Here is a 13702-nt window from a genome sequence, read left to right as displayed (position 1 = left end):
CGCTTTAAATCTCCAGTACTAAAGGCCTATGGTATTAACATCAATTTATACACCCTTGCCAATTGAAGTTTTAGTCCAACTCACGTAATGCTTTACAAATACTCCCCTTAGAGCCCTAAATATCAAATATATACGAACTGTTCTGCAGTCACCCAGCTTTCAGTGTAGTAGCAACAACTGGAGATAGAAGCTGCCATCACTAAATCTGAGAGCACCTGGCTGAAGCACATCCTATGGATGCATGGCCTCAAGGACTGGCACAATCAGGGTACACAACTGCAAATACAACAGGAAGTGTCAGGAGCTCTCAGCTGAACACAGTGACAAATTTTCTTTGATAATACCACATTTTCCTAGATAATGCTGTTTAGCACCATTAGTTCTGATTACTAGCATAGGAATCCTGTAAGGAATAACATTAAGGCAAAACTATGACAATTTTAAGTGCATATTTTGTGTTATAAATAAGCAAACCACGAGGACTGCTGCCATACTTGGACTGTGCCCTGTTGAGGATGCATTCCTTCCACACACGGTGAACCATACGGTTGTGAAATTTTGGAGTAATCTTGCTTGATTTCTTTGGACTGTGGACACTGACTGTCCCCTCCTGCACAGCTGGATGGCTGATGCTGCTCTGAGAGCAGCCACTTTCTCCTGCAAAGAAATGAAGCATCAGTGTCAGAACTGTTCTTCATATTCACAGTTGATTTTTTTCCTGGAAGTCTCTTAGCAGGCTGCTGGCTACACAGATGTGCACATTCACTGGGGAATGCTCAGAGCACCCTTACAGAACACATTTCAAAGCAACGCTTCCTTCGAGGTAACAGAGGTGGCACTGGGTTGTACCACAGACACGGGCAGTGGAGTTGTGCACATACTGCACCTCAGGTGATGTGACAGACTCTGTATATTATACACAGCTACCTGCATAAATAAAATATACTCCCTAATAAAGGGAGGTACTTTAGATAGCCCCTATAGCCCTGGATTGCATCACTAAGAAATAGTGCAGACAGAGATTTTTCACAATCATCCTGGACATTAAACTTGAATTTATACAGTCTTTGGTGAGTTGCTTTAAAGACAAAGTTTATTATTATTTTATTATATTTATTATAATATAATAAAAGCATCTATTAAGAAAACTAATAGTTTATGCACACCATTTCAAAGCAAGGATCAGTTCTTCATACTCAATATTAAATCTCACTGAGGAAATGAATGGATCACTGATGCTTTCCTACAGACACGGACTGGGAGAGCTGGGGGTGCTCACCTGGAGAGGAGAAGGCTCCAGGGAGAGCTCAGAGCCCCTTGCAGGACCTAAAGGGGCTCCAGGAGAGCTGGAGAGGGACTGGGGACAAGGCATGGAGGGACAGGACAAGGGGGAATGGCTTCCCAGTGCCAGAGGGCAGGGCTGGATGGGATATTGGGAAGGAATTGTTCCCTGGGAGGGTGGGCAGGCCCTGGCACAGGGTGCCCAGAGCAGCTGTGGCTGCTCCTGGATCCCTGGCAGTGTCCAAGGCCAGGCTGGACAGGGCTTGGAGCAGCCTGGGATAATGAAAGGTGTCCCTGCCCATGGCAGGGGTGAAATGGGATGAGTTTTAAGGTCCCTTCCAACCCAAATCACTCTGGGATTCTGTGCCATTTCTTTATAATATGCTTGAGTTGAAATACCAGAATCAAAACTGGCTTTGATGAGATTTTCCAGTTGAGATCTACATCACTACAGAAATTTCCATCTTATCACCAGTAGATAACACTATTAACACAGCATATGATATTCTCAGTACATATTTTCTGTATGGTTATCAAAGAGATAACAAATGAAGATATTCAACATGTTTGAGAGCCTGAAAACTCTCTGCACTCCATTCCTTCCAGTGATGCAGAAGCCTTTACCCACTACTGTACGAGCAGAAGCTTCACTTCCTGCCCCACAGTGTGTTTGTGTTCAGCTGAACTGAACTCCATCCTGCCAAGCCCGAGCTGCAGCAGCAGAGGGAGCTTTGGGTCCGTGTGGCCTGGGCACGGAGTCCCTGCTCCGGGCTGGGGATGGAACAGCAAGGAGGGATGTGCTGCATTTTCACAAGGTCACACCAGGGTACAGAACACTTCGTCCTCCTGCCTGACGCAATCCAAGCAGCCTCAAGTGTGAGGTGCTGAAGGGACTCTGCTGCACACCACTGCAGCTAACAGGGACTCCTGCTTCTTGCCACCAGGTGACTTGCAAAACACAACTTCTGAAATGGTGCACGAGCTGCCTAACCCTGCATCTTCTTTCATTCTTCATGTTATGTATTTCTTTCTCCAGCTGGATCTTCCCTGCTTATCTTTCTGTAAAGTCAAACCCCAAAATCCCTGGGCATGCTGAGGCTTGTGCCTCTAACCATGTATTTCACTGGCTTTCCAAGGTTCTCTGGCAGTGGGAACTTGACAGATGATCAAAAAAACAGGTCAGAACTTCAGAACTGGCAAATGTGCCCTCCTTTGGAGAAGGGGAGAAGGAATGTGTGTATACAGACAAATATCACGTGCACACAGAGGCATCGCATGCATCAACAGCAGGAGGAAAATAAGGAAAAGTCTGATGGGAAGGGAAGGACAAGAGGCATGAGAGGATAACCAAGGAGCTACCAGGACTTTCAAGTTACCTTGGGGTGCATTAATTGTTGCTTTCTATAATTATGCAATATTTTTATATCATACAGTATTTGCAATATTTTTATACTATACAGCAATTGACAGCGTGAGCCAGAGCTGCACAGCAGGCAAAACCACTTTGTTCTCACACACTAATTTTTACCCATGAACATCCCTGACACAGTCCTGGAGCACACATAGGTACCTGTGTCAGGTAATGGTACAATGAGTGGAGGACACAGCAGCCCCTCACCAGAGGCTACCACACATCCCCTGTGGTCCAGACTGGTTCCACTGGTGAAGCCATTCCCCAGTTCCAGCAGGAATTTGTTTTGTTACATACTTTAGACACAACTATGGAAAATATGATTAAAAGAGAACTGAAGAGATCATCTAGTCCAGTCCTTGCTTTAAAGCTGGATCAACATATTTAACTAATCTGTGTCTTAAAAACAACCTTACAAAATGCCCCCACCAAACCCATCACCCCTCTGCTAATGGAACTGCTGTAGCTTCCCAACAGCAAATTTACTCCAACATTTCATTATCCTTCCTCAGAGCAAGTTTTTCCTCCTGTTTAACCTAGTTTTGCTTTGCTCCAATTTAGATTCATTACATACTGGGTGGAGAGAAAAGCCCATTCTTGTCCTTCAAATTCTACTTCTCTAGAATAAACCACCTCAATTCTGTCCCTCTTTTCCCGGAGGTCCTGTTTGCAAAATCCAGGATCACTCCCACTATCCTTTCCTGGACTGCAGCCAGTTTTCAATAGTATTGGGCAGAACCAAAGCGTTATTCCCGTGCCTCACACTGATCCAGTTTATGGATCTCATTAGTGATTCTGGACTGCATGGCATGTTTCCCCAATCCATTTCTCCAGGTTTTCAAGGTCTTTTAAAATGGTTTTGATAAAAAAGAATCCTTTCATTGTTTGCTGGAGAGGCAGCCCTCTAATACAAATTCATACTGCCCTCAAACAATAGCAGAGATCAAACAGAAGCCGTGACTGCCAGATTGGACAACATGAACACTTTTATATAAATGATAGCTTATAAATATTCAAAAATAGAATCCCCCTTGTGATACTGTACAAGTTTAACAGGGTTCTGAAAAATTTAAAAATACAATAGCACATTAAAATATGCATCAATACTTGAATAGAGATTGTTATTTAAATGTTGATTGTCTTGCTTCAGTTAGTTATTAATTGGCTTTTTGCTTATTTTAACTCTCAGTTCCTTTGAAAAACACAACTCCAAGTGAATTCACATCTCACATTCTGACTTATTAGCAGTAAATACTAAATACTTTGATTGTCTTCATCTATAGGCTCTAATCACAGACAAGTGGATCCAGACAAGTTTTCCTTGGCTTTGCATCAAGGTTCAAAGGTTGGACTTGATGATCTTAGAGGTCTTTTCCAACCTCAACGACTCTGTGATTCCAAGACTCACCCTGTTGATGTGACAGAACTATCCCATAAAGGCTAAGCTTGGGAGCTCCTCAGTGAGGGTATTGTTAACAAGGGTTCTTAGCCCCACCTGGCTGCACAGTCCCATAGAAACCTGCAGGACCTTTGTGTCTTTGACACTTCTACTGCGCTGTGAAATTGGACAAGTGCTGCCCAACAAGTTCAAAACATCTCCAAGTTTGAGCAGAAGGTCACCCAGTGGTGAGAGGTTTGTGTGTTCCTTTGCAGCACTGCACACAGAGGCACCCACAGAAAAGGGAGCTGCACCCAATTCACCCTAGTTTGTGGACAGGCGTGTTCACAGCACTGGCTTTCCTTTAGCACAGCCCTACAAATCCTCCCCTAACATTCCTCCACTGCCTGCCTTTACCCTGCCCTATTCACACGCTCATTCCCTCCTCAGGAGCTGAGCAAAGCCCAGTGTCTGACTCCATCTCCCCAGCCCGCTGCTTACCCATAACAGCCTGCTCTGGAGAGGTGGGGGGAGTCAGGGGCATCCCACAGGTACTGGCAGGATCCTTCACGCTTCCAAGCCCCTGCTGTCCCACATTTATATGGCCTGCAGCACTGGCAGTGTTCTGTGACACGGGGATGTCACTCTGGGAGATGAGAACAAAGGCTGAAGGATACACCATCCTTACACCCCCTGCAGAGAGATGGAAAACCACAAGTCTTAAACACACCTGATAATATCCAGCAACCACAGCTACTTCCACTTGTTTTCAATGTCAATTTGACAAAACTTATTATCTGAAATACAAAGAGCTAAGGAATTTCCATGCTAATATACACCCAGCCCTCTGTAACCAGTACAGAGCTGAAATGAGTAGCTCAATCCAGTGAATAATGGCATGTGGGATACAGGGAGTACAAAAGCTTGAGGCAACAGAACTACTCAGATGTTCTGGTGTCAAGAGAGCTACAAGAGAATATAGGAAAATTATAATGGCTGCTTCTGATTAATTAGATTTTTTTTTCCCCCAAATCATGAGGAGGAAAATAATCCTTCAGGCAAAATATTGAAACTTACCAACAATGACTTCGACTGCCACAGGGAAATCGTTGTCATATCCCAGCTCTTCCTCCTCTTTCATGCCTTCCTTTTTCTTCAGCACCATGGGGTAGAAGTACTGCCACTCCTCCATCAGCTTCCGAGTGGCGGGGTCTGACATCTTGTAGGACTGGCCCGTGAGGGTCCCGTTCAACCCGTAAGGACTCACCAGCACTGCAACACAGCAAACAGCAGCCCTGAAGGACCCACCAGCAGCACAGGATAGCAAACAGCAGCCCTGAAGGACCCACCAGCAGCACAGGATAGCAAACAGCAGCCCTGAAGGACCCATCAGCAGCACAGGATAGCAAACAGCAGTCCTGAAGGACCCACCAGCAGCACAGGATAGCAAACAGCAGCCCTGAAGGACCCACCAGCAGCACAGGATAGCAAACAGCAGTCCTGAAGGACCCACCAGCAGCACAGGATAGCAAACAGCAGCCCTGAAGGACCCACCAGCAGCACGGGATAGCAAACAGCAGTCCCACAGCACGGCTGCTCCAGCTGTGGGTCAGCAGTGTCTGCCTCCGGCGCCTGCACAATGAAGGGTCCACTCCAGGGAAAGCCACTGCAACACCCGGTACAGGTGTGAGCCCAAACCTAAGGCACTGCACTGCTCCTGCACAGCCCCTTCTGAGCTAACACAGGACCCTGTGGCAGTTTGGGTTCATAACTTCCACAGTGAATCAATTTCCAGCAATCCCAGTGTAGTGAAACAGCACTCAGGGATGAGCACTCATGGAAAGAACAGAGGACAGGAACATTTGAGACTTCTCATCATTGGAAAGGAGAGATAATACACAAAGAAGAGTCAACAAATATGGAAAACTACTTGCTAAACAACAGGTATTTCCATTCTGACTCAACTTTGCTTTTAGTTGTATTTGATTTGAGTCATGAATTCAGCTCACTGAAATAAAATGTATGATTGAAGTGCCTGAGCTTCTGTCAAAGCTTTACATTTAGACACAAAATGTTTCTCAATAAAGCTTCTATAAATTAACATCTCTAGACATGATCATTTCATGTGTCTCTGGGTGTTTTTTTACTCTACGTTGAACTTTACAAAGATTTCTTACTTTAATTGCTTTGAAGTTTTAATTTCAGACTGTAGTAAAGACAGCATAATTCAATGACTCAAAATTCTTAGGTGTTTCTATTTTTTTTTTTTTTTTTGGTAGAGTATCACACAAAAATTGCATTATGAATTTACTAAGCCATCAACTGAACTCTATAAAATTCTAATTTCTTACACTGGCAAATAAATAGTCACAGATACTTCAAGTTTTTCATTGTTTCTGCTACATTTTCACACCCACCCACCCCTTGTTTTTAAAATAAAACAGTAAACAGTTGCCAATGTATGAATGAAAAGCAGTCCTGAACCAGATAAGCTCACACAGGGTTCACAGAGGGACCATGTCAGAAAACCACACGGGTGCACTGACTTTCTTAAATACTAAGTTTTTTTAAACAAAAATGCTTGATTTGTTTGGCATGTAACGTTAACAGCAATGTGAATGGATAGAAAGTTCTGGAGAATCATCCCCACATGGTTTGTGTCCCGGGAAGCTCCGTACCTTGGAAGGGCGAGGGGGAGGACTGGGCCATCTGGATGTGCTCCTCGGTGATCAGGTAGATGGGCTGGTGCTGCGCTATCTCCACACTCGTGCACACGTTGCTCTCCCCGTGCAGGAAGAACGTGAAGGCACACGACAAGTGCTCGCTGCAGCAGAGGGGAGACAAAAGGAAACATTTATCGGTGTTAATGGGCTCCAGGAGGGAAATTCAGAGCCTTGGAGGCCAAGCACACACCCTCTGGTCCTGTCCTGAGGCTCACTGCCGGGCTGATAATCACATGACAGAGGGATCTGTCACCAAATAATTGACAATGTTGGCAACTGTCTCATAGATGTGTTTTCCTACTTCTTTCACTCAACAAATTCATTACAAATAAGTGGGATTTTAACCAGGATTCAAGCAGTGAAAAGAGGGGTCCCCAGAAATTCTTCAAAGTTCACCCCACAACGAGGTCCAGCTGAAAAGGAATAACAAGGGAATAGGAAAGATGTTTGCCTAACACCTCATGAGAATCTTGATTAAAAAATATAAAAGCACATGAATATTACAGAAAGTTGTCAACAACCTAGGGTGAACCATGGATTTGCCACTGCTGACCAAACTTAGCTTGAAATGAATGGTACTGAAAATGTTTTCACTTTATTCTACCCGTAGAGTGACTCCCATCACAGCTAACTATTTGCTTAAATATTCCTTGCTACAAAGCCACCAGAAAAAAAAAAAATCATGTTTTTATCATCATTTTAATCAACTAAAAATGTACAGAGCTGCAGTAAGTGTGCAGACTTTTCTGTCCAATTCAAGAGCTGTGCACAGCTTTATGGGTGTTGCCTTTGGCACTGGGCCAGCCCTAATGGGACCTGTGTTTGAGACACAGCTCTCACTGCCTGCACCAAGAAAAAAACCAGAGGTAGCTACAGCCACTTCACTTTGGTGTTGAAGTCAACCAACTGCTCTAGTGCTGCTGCCAGTTGTTTCTAGACAAAGGCACTGATGGTCTAGAAGAGGGAGCTGCTCTAATCTCACTAAATCTCTGAATGATTCCACATATCGGGCAGAATAACTTGTCATCCCGTACCCCAAGTTACTCTTCTGTGAGCCTCAAATCCTACCACAAAAAGGGACCAGAAGAAAAAATTCATCTGAGAAAAATCTGAAGGGAAAAGGCTACTGAAATGACAGGTAAGGGCTATACTTCTCTAGTGCTGCCATCCATAATTCTGAAGTACTTTGTAACAATAATTCCACTAAACAAAAGGTTTCCTTATGTTTCAATTTTCACAAAGGAAAGCAATATTACTATCCTCAGTGCTGAAGAAGTAAATTGATCGTTAAGTTACATGGTGGGGGGAAGGGAGGGAACAGGACATGGGACAAAATGGGTCAGATTCCAGGTAGTCCTATCCTGCCCCAAGAAGAGAAGCAAATCGATTAATGTAATAAAACCCCCTGAACAATGAATTTCTGCACATACAAGAAACACAAAATTACAGCCAAGTCCAAATATTTAATCAGATCCCATTAGTTTTCTTACACACGGTGAACACCTTTAATAAACAGAAGGTTTTAATAAATAAAATGCCCATGAGAAATCTGGTGTAAGAGCAAGCAAGGATAATGTCTGCAGAGAGTTCATGTGCAGCAGGTCAGCATTTCCAAAGCAGAGAGCAAAGCTGTTTGCAAAGCAGTGATTTTCAACCCCTGTCTTTAGGATACTACACAGAAACACTCCGGATTCTGCAAGCTTCCCACAGGATTTAACTGTGGGTCTTGCTTGGCTGCCATTCAACCCAAGGGAAAAAATTGGAACATCCAGGGACCCTTTCAAGTGTCTTGCAAAGTGGTCTGGCATGAACAAATGTGCAATCTTATGCAACACTCACAGCTGCCCATAACCACTGTGAGGATAAGGAATACACCAAATCAGACCTTGAAACACGGAAGTTTTGTTTGTTTTTGGAAGGAAGGCAGTGCATGCCATGAACTTTCAACTGAGAATCACCTAGCACCAGAATTAGTAATTAAAATCAGAAAATTAGACAGCTTCAGACTAAGAGTATAGACAAACGATTATTGGGGGAAAGGCATACAAATACAGTATCAGCCCATTTCTCTTCCCTGAATGCCAGATTAAGGAATAACAGTAACAAATGTTACTGCTCATGCCCAATAAGGACTTCAGCAGTGAAAGATGGAACATTTGTAACACTGGATCCAAATTAAATCAAGCGCAGCTCTAGGACGAGAACAACAAAGCTCAGTCAGTCCAGCAGTGCTTTCCTTCAGACCAGAGCTGGTGGAGCTGCTGGCACAAGCCCCTCTGCCCAGCAGGTCTGACTCCACCCAGACCCCGTGTCCTGCTGCCCTCCCTGGCTCCCCCCCAGCTTTGCCAGGCACTGACACACAAGTTAAGCTCCCTCTGGTGCCAGTCATTGCCATAAGCTCAGCTTTCAAGACCAAAAATAATAAAGATCAAGGCCTGGGGACTTCCTGCGGTCCCCATCAGCTCCTGGCAGGCTCTGGGTGAAAGGTTTCCTTTAGTAACAAATAAGAATTTGATTTGAGCACCCGCTGCTGGGCTGTGTCCGGCTCTGGCATGTGCTCCCAGCCTCCTGACATTCCTGTCTGCAGTACAGCTCACACCATTCCTGAAATACCAGCCCGAAGAAATCACTCTGGCTGCAAATGTGAGCCAGATCTTGGAATAACATCCAAGTGGAGAAACCTCACCCAACTCCAAGCAGCCAGCCCTTCACACAGCCCCAGAACAAGGCTTTACCTGATCCACCACTGAGCTCCACTGTAAATCCAACCTATTCACATCAAATAAAGCTCCAAACCACACAAATGGTTCAGGTCCTCACTAGAATCTGCCAACATTATCAATATCCAGTTTTCCTACCAGATCCACTACTCTTTGCACCAACAAAAAGCTGAACACAAAATGCAGATCAGACGAGGGTTCCGAAAAACATTCAGCACCATGTTCAGACTGATTTTTTGTTTTATTTACATTTATTTCAACCCAGTTCAAAAACTGAAGCAGATAGGCTTTTGAGAAGCCGCTCCACTATCTCTGCAGGTTTTTAAACATCCTCATTTCTGTACTCTTTCTGATCAGATGATAAAACGATCAGAAACTACCAGAAATGCACATGAAATGGCTTCCAAAGTATCTCCCTACTCCCCAAAGTCTGTTGGAATACCTCACACTGCCAGCTCAGGACAAGTACAATAATATAAATGTTGCTAATTCTGTACAGCTGTGCTGTACATTCACTTTGCACACATTAATGAGTTACAACAGGAACTAAGGGCAGTCAGAGGCATGGTTTGAGTCAAGGCTCTGACCCAGAGGCGAGGAAGAAGGCCAAAAGTGTGGCAGTAAGGTGACATCCTGAGCAAGCCCCCAGCCATTCCTGATCCTAACAGGGGAATACACAGTGCCATATATTCCCTACAAAAAATTCCAGATCAGAAACCTGGACCAGACTGAAGCATCCAGTGCATCAGAAAAATAAAGTTGGAGGCATTTAAAATTATTTACGCCGTGGGTGTGGTGTAAAGTGAAAATGCTCAGCCATGTGCCCATGAACTTAGCTTGAAATGTATTTCAGCTGGATTAACTCAGTATTAACCCTATTAGGATTTACCCTACCAGTTAAGAGTCTGAGGTTTGAATTTCTTCCTTTTCTGGCTTTTTTCAGGCATACAGCCAGTGCCACCAGAGACAGTGGCAGCTGCAGGAGTTTTCCATGGGAAACTTTCAACACAAACTTAAGCAAGACCTCTTCTTTTCATCCTATTTTATAAAAATTATTTTAAAGAGTGCAAATCTGTAACAGTACTCTGGTTACACTATGCAGGAACTCTTTCTTACAGGTACTTTTTCAGAAACCTTCCTTTGCTTTCCAGGTGCCTGACGGCTGCCTTGGTTAGGATGTCATCTTCCCCAGTGGAATGTATGGAACACATACAGTATATATGTTATTTCCAACTCTGGCTGCACTAAGGCTAAGGTGGGAAAAATGCTGAGCATTGTGGCCTTCAGCCAGCAGAACACTTTGGCACACACCTCCAACAATATTTCCACTATATTCACTGAGACCTATGTGCTAAAATTAAAACAACTGTTCCAATAAAAGGCATCTATTAACAGAAATACAGAGAAAAAGCAATGTCACATAACCCTTTGTAACAAAAGATGTGCATCCTTTTAACTATTGCAGGTATTTTTTTCTCCATAGCACAGAAAAATCCAGCTTTCACTTTGGCACCTAATCACCTGCAGCTGACATTAACTGTCTTTCAGGTGTTTCATCTGGGATCTCAATTACCTCAAATAACTTTTGAGATGCCTAAAAATGCAGCTGAATACCTTGGCAATGTAGTATTTAGGACTTCCCATAACCTTTATGAATGCCAATTCCTCAGTTACTATGACTTAAAGAAAACAACTTTACATTAAATTTACTTACATATAAAAATCAGATGAGGATTATGAAAACCTGACTATGCTTAAACTCCACAACAGAACAACTGATGGATTCAGGTGTTCATTTGTTGGGAGGTTTACACAAATACCCAGTGGAACCCGTATTATTCTGCATTCAAACTGTACATTAAAAAAATGTCAAATACTGCAATTCCTAACAGAGTTTGGAATGTGTGTACTAATGTTTATCCTTATGTAAAGTCAAACTGCGCCCCACAGATTTCAAAATACACCACAAATGTGGAAATCAAAGCTGCCAGTAACAATTACTTTGGGATTTGGGGAAGGAGATGCTACAAAAAGCCTTAATTGAACACAGCCAAGTTTTCTCCTTATTAGAGAGATATTAAAACAATAGTTTTATGGTATGAATGCTGTCATTATTATTTTAAGGACTTGAAACCATTCCCTGAAAACCCCTTGCTGCCATGCAGTGCACAGTGTCTAAGCTTGCTTTGTCCCAAACACTGCAACCTCCTGACACACCCGCAAAGTGCAGTCAGGAGCCAGATGCCAGGACTGACACTAAAGGTTCCTTAGAAAAATACAGTGAAAATTTAAGAATCCTATATTTGTACATATCAGTCCTATTTTTAGAACAATTTCAGAGCTGAGCATTTTTTAAATACTTATTTCTCCACAGAGGAGCTTGAGCTCCCACCCCCTGCCTTAAAGGCTGCTGGCAACCGCTTGTTTCTCCTTTACTTTATAAGCAATTGTCCATAAAGCCACTGACTGTGTACAATTAATTCTATTTTATGACCAATAAATTGTATGGCTGCTCTAATTCGCCTCAAAATTAAGGTTGGGATCTGAAAGCCCTCAAGTCACAGTTACCCCAAAATAGCTTCATCGAGTCTGATGTCAGAAAAGAGGCAGCAGCAAAGGCACAGGCATTAGGAAAACAGTCAAATCACTTGTTTGATGTGGACTACAAAAAAGAGGGCATGGAAAGGCAAACTTGAAACAGAAGAGTAAGTGAGAGCAAATTAAATAATTTCCTTTAAAGTTGCTAAAGCAACAGGACAGGAGCAGGTCACAGTGGGGTCTGGGCAGGAGATGGCAGCACCTGGACACCCCTACAGTCAATAACACTCCAACACCACAGTAAATTAACAGTCCAGTATGAAAATCACCTCTTCTTAAGTAGTCTGGAAATAAGTATCCCCAGAGAAGCCTGAATTTGAACAAGCTCCCACAAAGGGAGGAGAAGAAAGGCTGCCTTCTTTGCTGTCAGAGAAGGCAGAGCCTCAGTTCCAGAGCAGAGTGGCTTTAAAGGTGCCACTGCCCAGTTAAGGCACTGCCCTTAGCTGAGGGGAGTGATGCACTCCCAGAGTGCCCAGATCCTCCAGGACACACCATGGTCCAGGGAGGAACTCCAGGGCCCTGCCAGGCCACTGTGTTAGCAGGGAAAGCTTCCTCACATACACCAAGAGAGCAGAGGAGCACCTGGAACAGCAAACAAAAACGGCCAGGCCATTTTCAGGTCCTTAGGGGAAATTACGCATTCAAAACCACAACTAAAGCTAGAAAGAAAGCATTTCCAGGCATGAGACAATTCCAGAGTTTTCTGGACACCACAGCCTCCTGGCAGCACACAGCCCCCATTTCTGCACCAGGCATGGGACCCCCACAGCCGGATTCTCTCCGCTGTGGCCCCAGACACAGATCCACACTGAACTATGGAAACACCAACCTGGAGCCTGCTGGGTGCTCTGTCACTCCACACATCAATCCCTGAGAAGTAAGGACCCACTGAATCCAGCATTCTCTGTGTGCTGGAGCCAGAGCAGAACTGAGGGCTGACACTGCCCTGCAGCTGGAGCTTGTCCCAAGGCTAACGAACACCCAGCTGAAACCAAGTGGGGCAATTATTCCCCTGTACCACAGCACCTGAAACAACTTTTCTTCAGGTGAACACACTGTTAGCTCATGAAGAAGGGAAACTGAGGCCTGGTTACACATCTCTGCCTAAAGTCACTACTTTTTGTATGGCACAGAATAAGAATAGGGGAGGCCAAGCTGCAGATGAAATCATATTGCTTTGGCATTGACTCCTTGTCTCTTGATATTGTTATCTCTTTCTCTTCCCCAACTCAAAGAAATAAAAATAAGAGGGGGGAAGAGACTATCAGTTCCCAGAATTACCAGGTCTTTCATAATGGTATCTCTAAGTCCATACGTTGTCTCACATATTCTGTTGGGTTTTTTTACACACAGAAACTTTGTGTACGTATTATTTGCCTTTAATGTTTTTCCAGTGGTGAAGTAAAGCACTAAGATAACAGTTTCACAATGCAGCAAGCATTTAGATAACATTATCTAAACACTTGTTGTGTTACAGACTTACTATCTCAACACTGCCTCAGTTGTCACCAGCAAAGCCCCTTGCCAAGGCCAACGCACTCCTCACCAATGGGATTCCCTCCCTGATCCCATCTCCCATCCTTCCCTGTGT

The 13702-nt window shown here is 43.9% G+C and overlaps 1 protein-coding gene across 3 annotated transcripts in view; it reads right to left on the bottom strand.

Annotated features, from left to right (window-relative positions):
• The window catches only part of MED13L (mediator complex subunit 13L), a 212344-nt gene that overhangs the window by 40210 nt on the left and 158432 nt on the right, over positions 1 to 13702 (bottom strand). For 2 of the 3 annotated variants that reach the window (XM_069030806.1, XM_069030807.1), the window contains 4 exons: positions 6749 to 6894; positions 5148 to 5342; positions 4572 to 4763; positions 495 to 657 (listed from right to left, as the gene is read on the bottom strand). In XM_069030806.1, the coding sequence (XP_068886907.1) occupies positions 495 to 657; positions 4572 to 4763; positions 5148 to 5342; positions 6749 to 6894 (696 nt within the window). Of the gene's footprint in view, positions 1 to 494; positions 658 to 4571; positions 4764 to 5147; positions 5343 to 6748; positions 6895 to 12940; positions 13069 to 13702 lie in introns of those variants that run through there. The other variant, XM_069030808.1, reaches the window with a different exon arrangement.

The sequence above is a fragment of the Aphelocoma coerulescens genome, chromosome 15 (genome assembly GCF_041296385.1).
Source record: "Aphelocoma coerulescens isolate FSJ_1873_10779 chromosome 15, UR_Acoe_1.0, whole genome shotgun sequence".
NCBI lineage: Eukaryota > Metazoa > Chordata > Aves > Passeriformes > Corvidae > Aphelocoma > Aphelocoma coerulescens.
Note: the sequence above shows the minus strand (reverse complement) of the source record. Positions and strands in the feature narration are given on the sequence as shown.